Raw genomic sequence first — 16,503 nt, forward strand, 5'->3', positions numbered from 1 at the left:
TTTTCTCCATTGTTGAGCTAAATAAACCAACTGTAGATGTGTTATACACAATGCTTTATTCTAAAACCTTAACTTAAACAGGAAAAAAGTAAACACAGGGAAGTAATTTAAGATAATTATATAGTTGTTATCGTTGTTAAATCATTGTTTATTTTGTGACGTCATGGCGGTAATCTAGGAGCAATAAATCTAGAAAAAGTTAAACATTACATGCACCAAGGTTAATGAAAAAATGATAACAAAACAGGGCCAATCGTAATGAATTTGGGAGAACAGAATGAAATACCAAAGTACGACACAGTAATAATCAGTCAGAGTCACTTTTAACTAAAATGACAATATCTATACTGATCATAAACTGTTCCTAATCTCAGGAATTTTACACAATATCGTAGGCACCTTTTTGATGCGGTTGCTTATCTTTTCTTAATACAAAAAGAGAGGTCAATGAAGTCATGGTACTCGAGTTTTGTTCTGCAGCATTTTCTTTTGCTTATTCAATATTTGTCTCAGCATTAAGTCTGAATACCAAGACATTGTTATACATGTACCAAACGCTCAGACAGGTGATGTTTCCAGTAAAATACTCGCGGCTTCCTTTGGGATATTTGTGTGCACAGCTACTGGCAAACGGACATTGACAATGACACAACTATATCCCTCCGATTTTAACAAGGAATAAATATCTCGATCCTAGACAATATATAATGTTTTATCTTGACCAGCAAAGGGGTGTTTTATTTTTCACACAATAATTATGACAATGTTTCGATTGAATTTAATTGTCTAACTAAAAACAACGAAATGATGACCAATAAGAGTACATTAGTTGCTCGGCAGTTAGCGTAAGCTAAAGTGAAGCCTATTAGATTGAGTGCTAAATTGCGAGCAGATTAACAAAAGTTATTTCTTCTGGACGGTCACGCAACAACAATTGCTCAACTGATAGTGACGTTCCAATTATTGTTGAACATAATACACGAAGATTCGGAAAAATGTTTGGTCATTTCCTATCTATTTGTCGGCATATTAGTTCGTGGCCAAATTACTCTTCAAGTTCCTTGAGTACGTTTGGGTCTGAAGATAGTTGTTAGACACAGCTATTCATTTACTTTGAATAATCAAATAGATTCAGTAATATTAAATCATTGATTACTTTCCCTTGTTCCCTGACTGTTACAATTAAGATTACAACACCTGTTGCATGAATACTTTATTTACTTTTAGCTTATATGAGATCTGTTTTAATAAAAGAGCTCTGCATGTCTTAGATAGTGACTTATTTCTGTTACATGATATAGGCATGACAGGGCCCAAGTCAAATAGCGTTTGATTTTTACTGATCGAAGGTGTTTAGGGATTCGTGATGTGTAAGATTTACTATGTTTTGGACATGTTTGAAAGCTGCGTGTCTTGTTATATAAGTTGGAATTCTGATCAATGATAATTTAACTGACCAAAATGGAATTGAATGATGCATTTTCTGCGAAAATGATGCTTCTTCTTCTTTTCTAAATACTGAATCTGGCCATGGACATAGTTAATAGACATACTTGCCCTGTCTTCTCCGTTCTTTTCTCGACTGCCACTTTAGGTCGTCTATCATCTTGTTAACCAATCCTGGGGTTTTATCGTGGTAGTCTTCGGCGACGTAACGAGCTACACTACGTTCCGTTCATTCTCATCTGGCGTATGCTTGATTCTCGAATACATTAATTTATATTTTGAGAGTGGGTACATTTTGGTTTGGGTACGTTTTGAACCTGCACCCGCTACATAGACTTAATTGTTCCTGGGCTTAGATCTTTGCTTGTCTCGTGTAGTTCAATATTGCACATCGAAGCAGGACCAGTACCCTAGCTGGTACCAGCTGGTCTGCATTTCCTTTTTGTTGAGTGGTGTGATTCTAATAAGTTGAGTTGAAACTCACGTGTCCAGTTTCTTCCCATGTCTATAGAGCAGTGAGATCCAGCTGGAGGAGTTTGGAGTTTGAAATGTTTTCGCGAACCTTAAATGACTATGGCCATGTTTTTCCAACATTTAGAGCTTTTTTGTGGCCCCCCATGAGTGGTAGGGGCATATAGATTTGGTCTTGTCAGTGCATCCGTGCGTCCATCCGTCCGTCCGAAGTTCGTGACGCGCCTAGCTCGCAAAGTATTTGATATAAATTGATGAAACCTTGCATGAGTCTTTATCATGATATGAACTTGCCCACCTCCTATTTTCGTCCGGCTCCGCCCCCTATTTTCAGAGTTATGACCCCTGAATTAGTCAAAAATACTAGGCCTAGCTAAAAAAGTATTTGATATAGATTTATGAAACCTTGCATCAGTCTTAATCATGGTATGAACTTGCGCACCTCCTATTTTTCATCTGGCTTCGCCCCCTATTTTCAGAGTTATGGCCCCTGAAATAGTCAAAAATGCACATTTTCACCTTGTGACACGCCTAGCTCAAAATATATTTGATATAGATTCATGAAACCTTGCATGAGTCTTAATCATGATATGAACTTGCGCACCTCCTATTTTCCATTTGAGTCTGCCCCCTATTTTCAGAGTTATGGCCCCTGAAATAGTCAAAAATGCACATTTTCACCTTGTAACATGCCTAGCTCAAAAGTATTTGATATAGATTCGTGAAACCTTGCATGAGTCTTAATCATGATATGAACTTGCGCATCTCCTATTTTTCATTTGGGTCTGCCCCCTTTTTTTAGAGTCATGGCCCCTGAAATAGTCAAAAATGTACATTTTCACCTTGTGATGCACCTAGCTCAAAAAGTATTTAATATAAATGGTTGAAAACTTGCATAAGTCTTTATCATGATATAACTTGCACACCTCTAATTTTTTGGCTGGCTCCACCCCCTATTTGGAAGTTATGACCCCTGAACTAGTAAAAAAATGCACTTTTTCTCCAATCTTAGCTCTTATCACAGAGTTTTGGCCCTTGAAATAGTCAAAATAGTGGATTTTTTTTTTTGTGATGCTCATAGCTCAAAAATTATAGGGCCTAGAATTATAATGAATCCTTTTCATAAAATGTTTGTTGAGGCTATACTCCATTAAGACTGTAAACATTTGAATTATTGCCCCTTATTTGTGACAAATGTACCAGTGGGGGGCACACCCTGTGTCCTACAGACACATTCTAGTTCATGAAAGAGATGAACAGTGGCCGGTGAGGGCCGCTGACACTTGGGTCAGGACCCCCACTTTGTTACAATTTCGGCATACATGTTTTAAAATGCACTTTTAACCATCAATGCTCTTAAAAATTAAAGATGTGCTTCTGTAAAATTGACACTAGAAAACAATAGTCTATTAAATTAGCACCTACCTATGGATCGACGATTCTGTAACCATTCTGTCAAATGACACCGGTCCTGACAACTGACGTCCGGGTTCCGAAATCAATAATTATCTTAAATCGACTAATCCTACTTGTATGGATCACTTTCCTGCGAACTGATCCCTGCTTTGTTCTGCGCATATCTTAAGCCATTCTATATAGAGCGTGACGTCACTTAGTACGACAGTATGAAAGCGCTACCGTAGTGTACACAATGTATCGTAGGCGGGTGCCAAAATAGGACTTTTATCGTAGGAAGTGATGATCCGATATTATATAGTCGTAACCGTATTATTTTTTTACCCAGTTTATGGAACGCACGGTACAAAGCTGGTTCAAGCACAGTGTCAGATTCATAGACGCTCGTCTTTAACTTTTGGGAGCAATGGTAGTGAAAAAACGTATGTTTTTTTTAAACATGCTGAAATTGTAATAAAACCCGTTTTATTACCGTCACCTACTGTCAGCTATCAGTCAGCATGAGCGGTGGAGGGTTAGATAGAGACACTCCTCTTTAGCCTTGATCCTCACAACGCTGGTGGACCTGGCCAGATCTGACCTATAATTCTAAAGAGTATTTGCGAGGAAATTTCTTCTGATTTTCTTCTCAAAATGTCTCCATTCTAGATCCATTCCACAATCCCGGAAGATGGCATATGTTGTCCCAATTTACAAAAAGGATCGTAAAACTGATCCCTCAAACTATATATCGTCCTATCTCTCTTCCTTATATTCTCTGTAAAACTCTTGAACATATTGTTTTGTCCAGCATTACAAAGCATTTCTCAGGTTCTATCCTTTACAATCACCTTCAATGCGGCTTCAAAGAAAAAAAATCTTGCAACACTCAAATTCTTATGCTTTGAAAATCTCAGAAGCCAGGAAAACCTTATTCTCCTTGATTTCAGCAAAGCCTTTGATATGGCAAAACATGAAAAACTTCTGCACAAACTCCACTTCTATGGTATCCATGCAAAGACACTGTCTGGGATAAAGTCTTTTCTTGTTTCTTGACAAAAAATCACAGTCTGTCATTATGGCTAAGAATCAGATACTATCCACGTCTCAACTGATGTGCCCCAAAGATCTGTACACGGTCCTTTATTTTTCCTTATCTATATAAATGATCTTCCTGAGTATGCTTCTCACTCAAAAGTCCACCTCTTTGCAGATGATACTGCAATTTATCTTTCTCTCACAGAAAATACACGCTACAATTACCTACAAGACGACCTCAGCCAGCTCTAGAAATGGGGCTCACTATGGAACATGAATCCTAATTAATTCATCTAAATACCAAGACATCCACATCACAAAAAGAAAATCGGAAATAGACACCAAATATACACTCCACAACACCACAGTAGAAACAGTTTCGTCAGCAAAATATCTTGGGTATCACAATCTCAAATGTCTTAGCATGACGTTGTATTGACGTTGTACCGACGTTGAACCCCGACGTTGGATCAACGTCGGATTATAGTTGGATTTGAAAGTTTTTTAGACGTCATAATACGACGTCGATACAACGTTGAGAATCCAACCAGTATCCAACCATGATGCAACCATGATGCAACCTTAACCCAACCACAATCCAATCATAACCAATTTAAGCGTGTTAACGACAGCATTCTGCCCTTAATTGAACTATTTTAGGCATTGAATTTCTGTTGTATAAATGTTGGTATTTTACTTGTGACCCTGCATATTATCGACGCAATTATATGTATTTTCTAAACTTTATTTCCTACTGTGGCAACATAAATAAGTCCAAAAGGTAAAGTGTAGTCAGTTATGCATGCCTCTCCAACACAGTTAAAACAACTACCTGAAATGTATGAAATATGAAGTTTTCATGTCCACTAAATCGAAATAAAAAAGCGAAAATATTACTTCGTAAGGGCTAGAATCATAATCACTTCATATAAAACAAATTTATAATATATCCAAGATTCCCTGACCTCGCAAAAAGCTTAAAAACTTTGGTAAAATGTAGTTCTAAAAAAATCAAACGTTGATTTAAAAAAAAAATCTCAACGTTGTTTCGACGTGAGGTGTTTGCTGGGATGGAACAAGCACATAGATAACATCACCATAAAGGCTAATCAAGCACTGGGATTTCTCAGATGTATCATTAAGGTTCACTCTGTCAAACTTAAATCTACAGCATACACAACACTAGTGAGCCCTAGCTCGAGTACTGGTCATCTGTTTGGTCACCACATCTTAATTTTAGTATCTGACAAATTGAGTCTTTGATTGTTACCAACATGTTGACCACCTTTAGTCAACTGGAGACGACTTGACCAACGTCGTATTGACCAATGACTGCTTATGATCTATATAACATCGCCCATAACTTAGTTGCTATTCATAATTTTAACATGTCCGAAACATTCCGGAATAATAATTATTTCACTCGGGTAATGATTACGTTTCACTCGGACTTTATCATAGACCCCATGTGTAAAACATGTGTAAAATCTCTAAACTTAAAACAAAATTTAATAGAGGTATTGAATCCATATAAATGTTCAATGAAACTTCAAAGTTTTGTAGTTTGTAGCATCATCTGGGGCATTAAGCAGCCACAAATGTAATTTGATTTCAGAAATAGTGTGATATTTATTTCTAAAGTCACCAGTCTATATGTTCATTGTAAAAAACACTTCGTTTTACCTAAGTGGAAACTGGCAGGTAGTTGAAAATGCAGCTCTCTGATTGGTCAGTTAAAACTCCTGATGACATGATAAAGATATGAATTCCACAAGAACCCTACTTAATTAATTCCAAATAAAAGGGCAAAAAGTTCCCCTCACGCTATTGTCCACTGGAACTCACTCCCTGAGAATAGTGTCTCTCTTGAAGCAAATCAGGTCAGCAAGGCAGTCAGCCAGGTTGAACATGTGTCCCCTAGAAACATGCTCTGTTTTAACCTATTTTTATACCATCTGTACATATTCCTTCTTTTATGTTTTTATTCTTTTTTCTCTTGTTCAGTTGACGCGCGTTAAAGTCTATGTCCTTGTGAGGGGTTTGACTAAATGGAAGATATATAGATAGATAAGGTGGGAAGGGAGTGTCCTGACCCCAAGTGCCTGTGGTGCGGGCAAATGCTTGCCAGTGTGGGTAACCTGGTTCAAATGGAAATATCAATAGCAAAAGGTGATGGTAATCAGGTATAAGTAATGTTGTTTATGAAAGGTCTTAGTCTTTCGTCTTTGGTTGGTGCATCGAAAATTTTAAGTGAATAGTTCTCTCTGACCACTGAAGGTGACGACTCTAGATTTGGTGAAAGAAAAGATATTCGTTCGTAACGTAGTCACTATCCAAAATGATAACAGAGCAAATTGCGAAAGGTTTGTCTAAATTCCATGCATGTTTTTAATTATTTCAATGTCACAGTAATCCATTCCAATGAATAAAGCTTCAACCAATTTGGCAACATTATGTAGTGGCAAATATGCTCGATGGAAAGGATTTATATGGAAATATCATATGATTTCGCGATCATAAAAAGTGACTTTTCGAGGGTTTGCACACCAAAAGTACACATGCATTGAATCTTCACTGTTAAGTTTACGTTAAACCAACCGTGAATCATTAAACAGTATTACATGTACCAGTATATCGATATGAATTGAGCACAGGAGCCTGAAATTCTATCTATAATGCTCCAAAATGGCTAAATATAAAAATTACCCCTCCTATATATATAAAAAAAGAACAGGAATGAAACAAAACCGTACCCTGCCCACTTTTTGTAAACAAGAAACTTCGAAAAACAGAAAAGCATCTCTATACGAGCAGTCTTATTTTGAAGAGGACAAAAAAATATACTAGAAACACTGCTTACTGTAAACTGTCTTCCTTTTAACTAACACAAAATTATCATTTTCAATACCTTTTCGTTCATCGCCGAAACCATTGCGTGACGTCACATATACATGTACCTGTTTCACAGCCTCGCAGTTAATTCGATGTACTTTCACTTCGATAAGAAATAAAGGTAAGATATTGTTTATGTTCTATATTTTATTGTTCATTTTTCCATGAATAAAAATTATATATTTGCATTTGTTTGTCAATGTATTCAACTAATATTTTCAAAACAAAAACGTAAACAAAAGGGGAAGTAACTCCATTATTCACTGGAGGGAAATTTAAAAATTGGAAACTTCCATAGTGACTATTTTTTATTATGGCAGATAACCTGAGCGCTGCGATATGGTATGGAAATCCTGTGTTTTTTATAAAAATGTTGCATTTGACCCTTAATTAGTTATGACACATCGAAGTGAAAGTATATCGAATTAACTGCGAGGCTGTGAAACAGGTACATGTATGTGACGTCACGCAATGGTTTCGGCGATGAACGAAAAGGTATTGAAAATGATGATTTTGTGTTAGTTAAAAGGAAGACAGTTTACAGTAAGCAGTGTTTCTAGTATATTTTTTTGTCCTCTTCAAAATAAGACCGCTCGTATAGAGATGCTTTTCTGTTTTTCGAAGTTTCTTGTTTACAAAAAGTGGGCGGGGTACGGTTTTGTTTCATTCCTGTTCTTTTTTTATATATATAGGAGGGGTAATTTTTATATTTAGCCATTTGGAGCATTATAGATAGATTTTCAGGCTCCTGTGGAATTGAGTATTCATGTTTACACCAATATGCCTACTTCTCAGGGGTTCCATTTGACCCGGGACCTCGGGTCCGGACCCGGGAGCAGGGGTCCTGAAATATTTTCAGAGTCTACTTGTCCACGGACAAGTTGGGCCCACAAATCCACTTGTCAGTACCAAAGAAGAACTTGTCCGTACTTTTTAGTTTAAAAAGGGAAGGATCAGCATTATCATTACTGAATAAACAAATAATACAAACATACACTTCTGTTGACTTCTATTTTAACTTATAGAAAGTTTTTATGTTATGACTAGAACCATCCTTTTGAAAATATGTTATAACTAGCAAGCTAAGTGACTAGAACATCCACTTGAAAATATGTTATGACTAGCAAGTTTAGTGAGTAGAAAATAATTAAGAACACTTGAACACATGCCAGTGACAAAAATAATCTCAGTATGCCTAATTAGAACGTCTACCCTCACTGAATACTGCACTGGTCTTTCAGGGGTCCTGAAATAAGCTGTCTGAGTTGTTAAATGTCAAAACAATCGACTCGAAAAATTAAGCCACAAATTTTGGCTACTAAACTTTTTTACATAGCGTAACCTAGCTAAAGGATTTTCTGAAAATCAAAAATGAAAGTAGATAACGGGAATCCCCAGACTGGCACTCATTTTCAACTTCACGGTTTAATTTTCCAATAATGATCATTAAATGTAGTAAACCAGTCCATGTGTCTATAAATGGCTGCATACATTTTTGTTTTGATAATTTAAGGGTCATAAATGATCACAAACAGATTAGATATTGCCTTTAGGCATGCGGAAATCACAGATGACGCCGATTAGTTTCGTTTTTATAAAATGTTTACCACGGAAATTTTACTTGTCCCTGGACAAGCCAGCTTCTAAAAACTGCTTGTCCGGACCGAGGAATCCACGAATCGGACAACTCGGACAGCTTATTTCAGGACCCCTGGGGAGATTTTCAAAAGACGCTCAAAGGACCCGGCATGATACTTGCCTGTGCGTCCTTCGGGACCCAGAGGCATTTTCCTTTGATAATCCTTTCTCTTATCATTCATTTCCTTCAGTAAAACTATTTCCACGATAGACACGTGTATTCCAAAATAAACACTCGCGGTCATGCCCTCCTGCCTTTGATCTTCTGCTAAATCCCGTCCTTTCTCCTGTAGACATGCCTCGCTGATTTTTTATCAGCAAGTTACGTCACGGTGAGTGCACATAGGTAAGAAGAATCAATGAAGTGTTGAAATTAATTGATAAAGAGTGTTGATCCTGTGTACTGTCAAAAAAGGCGCCAATTATTAAATTATCGTAAGCAGCTGATTACCGAGCATGTGAGAAGTGACCGTACTATTTTCTGTCTTTACTGTTTTTAATGTGACTTTGTTTCTTGATCGATTCTTTGCGCACCGTTAAATCATGGTCAACGATGACAGTTTAACGTATCATATAGATGTGGATAGATGTAGAATGGGTAGGCTATCCGCATGATCGTCATGCCGATTATTTTTGTTATTCGCATGACGGTCTTGCTGATTATTTTCGTTATTTGCACCACTATCATGAGCTGGAAAGTCATGTCGATTATTTTTACTGATACAACTAAAAAAAACTGTATACATATGTGAAATTTAGTTTATCTTTTCTGAAGTTTTCCCTTTTTTCCTTGGAGAATTTTTCTTCAACTTTTTAACAAAAAGTTGCAAAACTGCACTTTTTATGCTTTAAACATGGTCAGTGATATGTTATAAATCAAATTACTGACGCTCTAAAGACATAACTCATTTTTTGACACAAAAATAATTTCCAAAAAGTCTCACTTAAAAAAAACATAATAAAAAAAACCCGACATACCATAATATTTTTGAGCATGTTACCGGAAACAAATTTTTTTTAAAGCCTTATCAGATTTCCATAAAGTACAGTTTTAGCATGTACCTACCCACATTATGTTGAATCACTTACACACAATTTATTGAATTAAAAACATAATATGAAAAGTAAAACAACGGCATTAAGGTATGCTAACTAACTATAATTAATTATGCAAGAATATGTGTTCTTTGCATTCTTATAGTTTATTTTCAATTGATGAATTATTCAATTAATTTTACTATTAACGGTTGTTTTAATATCCAATTAAAGTCTATTGATTTGATATCTTTAACAATGAACATGATGCAATAACAGCCAGTATTTTTAACTAAGATATACCTTACGCCAAAAATAGAAACGCTACCGAAACACCCGTCATGCAGATAAGAATACTAATTGGCACGACCGGCGTGCGAATAAGAAAAATCATCGGCATGAGGGTCGTGCCGATACTCACTTCCTAATGGGTAAGGATATAAACTTTCTTCATGTAGTGTACAGGGTTCTCTAACTGGACCTTCTGACACTGGTTGCAATGCACAGCAGACTGCCGCTGACACTAAATTGCAGAGACAAAATACAAAATATACATTCATAAAATGTCAGCAATTAAGGCAAGTTTACTGGTTTTCCAGTAGTTTACAGACCCAAGAACTTTTCCGAATCTTTTACATTTTGTGCTGTATTATAAGACTTTACACCATGGTAAAGCATCTGGGTATCAATATCAAATCATCTAGACGTTTGTTGTCTTTACATAGCAGCGAATTTAACTGGCATTACGGAGTCTCTAGGTTATTTGAATATCCTCGTTTTCACTTACTTTATTATTACAGCTGGGAAATTCCTGTTACAGGAATATCCTCACAGTAATAAAATAAAACAGTGAAAGTGAGAAAAAATCAACCTATTTTAATACTACGGCCTTTAATTACCGATTAGACAGGGATTAACCTACGATACCGTTTAGGCATTTAGTGTTTATATATTTTTAGCACAGCTAGCCTTTAGTAATAGTGTTCACGGCTGAGAGGAGTTGGACTACCAACTTTGTGGTAGGGTTCAATACCTGGTTCCACTTCTTTTTTTTCTTTTTCTTTTTTTTTTTTGAAAGTTGTTAGTTATATTGAAACCACCTATATCTATTTTGAGCGTAACATTGTAAATGTCTTTCAAACGTAATCTGATGTAACTATAATTGGTGTTTTATAAATCTAGTCATGCTAGTATTTGATAAATTCTTGAAAAATACTGTTCAAATCATTATCACACTTTAGAATTATGTTTTAATTTTGAATATAACAGGGGTGGTATAGTACGTCATCAACAGGTGCGCGCAACACGTCCCGGCGGCTTTTTTGTGTCAAAACATCTCGATTCGGTGAGTAAACTTGCGATTATTACATTGATAACTAATAGATTCGGAAATGACATATAGTCGAAAGTACCCACACATGCGTCTAGTTTATCATTTACGTTTGCATTTTTAGCTCACCTGTCACAAAGTGACAAGGTGAGCTTTTGTGATCGCGCGGTGTCCGTCGTCCGTCCGTGCGTCCGTCCGTCCGTAAACTTTTGCTTGTGACCACTCTAGAGGTCACATTTTTCATGGGATCTTTATGAAAATTGGTCAGAATGTTCATCTTGATGATATCTAGGTCAAGTTCGAAACTGGGTCACGTGCGGTCAAAAACTAGGTCAGTAGGTCTAAAAATAGAAAAACCTTGTGACCACTCTAGAGGTCACATTTTTCATGGGATCTTCATGAAAATTAATCAGAATGTTCATCTTGATGATATCTAGGGCAAGTTCGAAACTGGGTCACGTGCGGTCAAAAAACTAGGTCAGTAGGTCTAAAAATAGAAAAAAACCCTTGTGACCACTCTAGAGGTCACATTTTTCATGGGATCTTCATGAAAGTTAATCAGAATGTTCATCTTAAAGATATCTAGGTCAAGTTCGAAACTGGGTCAGGTGCGGTCAAAAACTAGGTCAGTAGGTCTAAAAATAGAAAAACCTTGTGACCACTCTAGAGGTCACATTTTTCATGGGGTCTTTATGAAAGTTGGTCAGAATGTTCATCTTGATGATATCTAGGTCAAGTTCGAAACTGGGTCACGTGCCTTCAAAAACTAGGTCAATAGGTCTAAAAATAGAAAAACCTTGTGACCTCTCTAGAGGCCATATATTTCACAAGATCTTCATGAAAATTAGTCAGAACGTTCACCTTGATGATATCTAGGTCAAGTTCGAAACTCGGTCACGTGCGGTCAAAAAAATAGGTCAGTAGGTCTTAAAATAGAAAAACCTTGTGACCTCTCTAGAGGCCATATATTTCACAAGATCTTCATGAAAATTGGTCAGAACGTTCACCTTGATGATATCTAGTCAAGTTCGAAACTCGGTCACGTGCCATCAAAAAATAGGTCAGTAGGTTCAAATAATAGAAAAACCTTGTGACCTCTCTTAAGGCCATATTTTTCATGGGATCTGTATGAAAGTTGGCCTGAATGTTCATCTTGATGATAATCTAGTCAAGTTCGAAACTCGGTCACGTGCCATCAAAAAACTAGGTCAGTAGGTCAAATAATGGAAAAACCTTGTGACCACTCTTGAGGTCACATTTTTCATGGGATCTTCCATGAAAATTGATCAGAATGTTCATCTTGATGATATCTAGATCAAGTTCGAAACTGGGGTCACGTGCGGTCAAAAACTAGGTCAGTAGGTCTAAAAATAGAAAAACCTTGTGACCACTCTAGAGGTCACATTTTTCATGGGATCTTTATGAAAGTTGGTCTGAATGTTCATCTTGATGATATCTAGGTCAAGTTTGAAACTGGGTCACGTGCCTTCAAAATCTAGGTCAGTAGGTCTATAAATAGAAAAACCTTGTGACCTCTCTAGAGGCCATATATTTCACAAGATCTTCATCAAAATTGGTCAGACGTTCACCTTGATGATATCTAGGTCAAGTTCGAAACTCGGTCATGTGCCATCAAAAACTAGGTCAGTAGGTCAAATAATAGAAAAACCTTGTGACCTCTCTAAAGGCCATATTTTTCATGGGATCTGTATGAAAGTTGGTCTGAATGTTCATCTGATGATATCTAGGTCAAGTTCAAAACTGGGTCGCGTGCTGTCAAAAACTAGGTCAGTAGGTCTAAAAATAGAAAAACCTTGTGACCTCTCTAGAGGCCATATATTTCATGACATCTTCATGAAAATTGGTCAGAACGTTCACCTTCATGATATCTAGGTCAAGTTCGAAAGTGGGTCACATGCCATCAAAAAATAAGTCAGTAGGTCAAATAATAGAAAAAACCTTGTGAGCTCTCTAGAGGCCATATTTTTCATGGGATCTGTATGAAAGTTAATCTGAATGTTCATCTTGATGATATCTAGGTCAAGTTCGAAAGTGGGTCACGTGCCATCAAAAACTAGGTCAGTAGGTCAAATAATAGAAAAACCTTGTGACCTCTCTAAAGGCCATATTTTTCATTGGATCTGTATGAAAATTGGTCTGAATGTTCATCTTGATGATATCTAGGTCAAGTTCGAAACAGGGTCATGTGCGGTCAAAAACTAGGTCAGTAGGTCTAAAAATAGAAAAACCTTGTGACCTCTCTAGAGGCCATACTTGTGAATAGATCTCCATAAAAATTGGTCAGAATGTTCACCTTGATGATATCTAGGTCAAGTTTGAAACTGGGTCACGTGCCATAAAAAACTCGAAACTGGGTCATGTGCGGTCAAAAACTAGGCCAGTAGGTATAAAAATAGAAAAACCTTGTGACCTCTCTAGAGGCCATATTTTTCATGAGATCTTCATGATATTGCCATATTTTTCATGGGATCTGTATGAAAGTTGGTCTGAATGTTCATCTTGGTGATATCTAGGTCAAGTTCGAAAGTGGGTCACATGCCATCAAAAACTAGGTCAGTAGGTCAAATAATAGAAAAACCTTGTGACCTCTCTAGAGGCCATATTTTTCATGGGATCTGTATGAAAATTGGTCTGAATGTTCATCTTGATGATATCTAGGTCAAGTTCGAAACAGGATCATGTGCGGTCAAAAACTAGGTCAGTAGGTCTAAAAATAGAAAAACCTTGTGACCTCTCTAGAGGCCATCCTTGTGAATGGATCTCCATAAAAATAGTCAGAAAGTACACCTTGATGATATCTAGGTCAGGTTTGAAACTGGGTCAAGTGCCTTAAAAAACTAGGTCAGTAGGTCAAATAATAAAAAAACCTTGTGACCTCTCTAGAGGCCATACTTTTTATGGGATCTGTATGAAGTTGGTCTGAATGTTCATCTTGATGATATCTAGGTCAAGTTTGAAACTGGGTCAACTGCGGTCAAAAACTAGGTCAGTAGGTCTAAAATTATTAAATCTTTTGACCTCTTAGAGGCCATATTTTTCAATGGATCTTCATGAAAATTGACCTGAATGTTCACCTTGATAATATCTAGGTCAGTTTCAAAACTGGGTCACATGCGGTCAAAAACTAGGCCAGTAGGTATAAAAATAGAAAAACCCCTTGTGACCTCTTAGAGGCCATATTTTTCATGAGATCTTCATGAAAATTAGTGAGAATGTTCACCTTGATGATATCTAGGTAAAGTTCAAAACAGGGTCACATACCTTCGTAAAATTGGGCAATAGGTCAAATAATAGAAAAACCTTGTGACCTCTCTAGAGACCATATTTTTCAATGGATCTTCATGAAATTGGTCAGAATTTTTATCTTGATAATATCTTTGGTCAGGTTTCAAAACTGGGTCACATGAGCTCAAAAACTAGGTCACTATGTCAAATAATAGAAAAAACGACGTCATACTCAAAACTGGGTCATATGGGAAGAGGTGAGCGATTCAGGACCATCATGGTCCTCTTGTTCAAGAAAGCCTTCCGTTTAAGAGAACATTCGTGCACAATGCACTTCATGGAAACACTTCCCCATTCACCACACCGTATTATGTCGCATAACAAGTGGTTACATGCATTTCTGATTAATCCAAGCATTGACGGGTGTTCTTTTATGGCAAACAGATGTCAGTGATACCTTGATTAGTCACTGGAATCTAAACTTTCCGAAAAATCAGTAAACTAAAATTTCGCCTTCCCGGTTCACCAACTGAATTGATGTCCTTCCCGGCTCACCAATTTCCAGCATGACTAACATCGGGCTGGTGATCATGTGAATGTGATCACGCTTGCCTGGAAGTTCTATTAATCCGAATAACTAATTGTTAGAGTGCTTGCACTAGATGGTCCGTAAACTTCATTTAAGCATTTGAAGATATTGAAAGAACGAGGCATATTTTGAACATGTGTTGTATACTATAAACGTGCATATGTATGATATATATTCTATCATGTCCTTATATTTGTTATTTTAGGTACATGAAAGATGAAAAAGGAAACAAAACTTCTAGCCTGCATCAATGGAATTGTCAATATATGTTAGGAAAGGATTGCTGAGTGATCGGCATGCAAGACATAATTGACGTACTATATTTTCCAAAAGCTGTATGACATAATATTTGAGAAGTGGAGAACATCATCTTACGGAATTACCCCAGGCAAGGATTTCAACGCTCAACTAGGTCTTCGTACCAAACACTAGGGCTGTCATTGATTGGGTCTTAGGCGTATCGACGATACCGATATATCAGAAGACAAATATCGACGATACATCGATATATTGATTACTAAGTTAGATTAACGACCTATTTGTTCATATGCATACTATATACCTTCCTGTAAATGCTATTTGTAGGTTTATTGTCTACTTTCCATATTTCTGTTTGTGTTGTATTTGTATTTATGAAATAAAAGAAATACATAAAAATTAATAACATCTTTCATTTTTATTTTGCCTTCACTCCTTTTTTTTGCATTTATCCAAATTTACAACTTTGTGAACTTTAGTTGTTTTTAGGGTCTGAGTGTTTATTTGGGTAGTTTTTTCTCTCTGTAAAATATCGATTTTTGAAAATGGGAATCGATAATCGATCGACAAAAAAATATCGTTGATACATCAATATCGTTTCTATCGATGACAGCCCTACCAAACACGACTATGTCGGTTGCTGTTTGAAGGTATGGATATAACTAACTGTTTTAATTTCAATAATGTTACAGTAGATAAACCTTAATAAGGGGTATAGTTAGATAGGCACTTCGACACATGATAATATAAATAGAAAGTATTTTGGAAACCATTAGTTAACTTGTTACTCTAATTATTTTTTCATATTAACTATATATTGCGTGTCATCGAAAATAGTCGAGTATGATGGCTTTGATTCCGAACTTGAGTTCAAGGCAAGACTTGATGAGACAAATAAGAATATGCATTGATAATATGCTAAGTTACGGTGCCCCTAAAGTGACATGTTACACACATTTTTTCCAATTGGGTAATGTGAGACTTTTTTTTATTTCGTTTAAACGAAATGATTTTGTTTAAACGAAATATGTTAGGAAAGGATTGCTGAGTGATCGGCATGCAAGACATAATTGACGTACTATATTTTCCAAAAGCTGTATGACATAATATTTGAGAAGTGGAGAACATCATCTTACGGAATTACCCCAGGCAAGGATTTCAACGC

The 16,503-nt window shown here is 36.5% G+C and overlaps 1 protein-coding gene across 1 annotated transcript in view; it reads left to right on the forward strand.

Moving 5' to 3' along the window:
* The first annotated feature begins 6,619 nt into the window (after window positions 1-6,619).
* LOC123540373 (biogenesis of lysosome-related organelles complex 1 subunit 5-like) overlaps window positions 6,620-16,503 on the forward strand; it is a 32,562-nt gene continuing 22,678 nt past the window's right edge. Inside the window, exon 1 of the mRNA XM_053526402.1 lies at window positions 6,620-6,713. Coding sequence (XP_053382377.1) covers window positions 6,689-6,713 — 25 coding nt within the window. The 5' untranslated portion in view covers window positions 6,620-6,688. The remainder of the gene's footprint in view (window positions 6,714-16,503) is intronic.

This window comes from Mercenaria mercenaria, chromosome 16, assembly GCF_021730395.1.
Source record: "Mercenaria mercenaria strain notata chromosome 16, MADL_Memer_1, whole genome shotgun sequence".
NCBI lineage: Eukaryota > Metazoa > Mollusca > Bivalvia > Venerida > Veneridae > Mercenaria > Mercenaria mercenaria.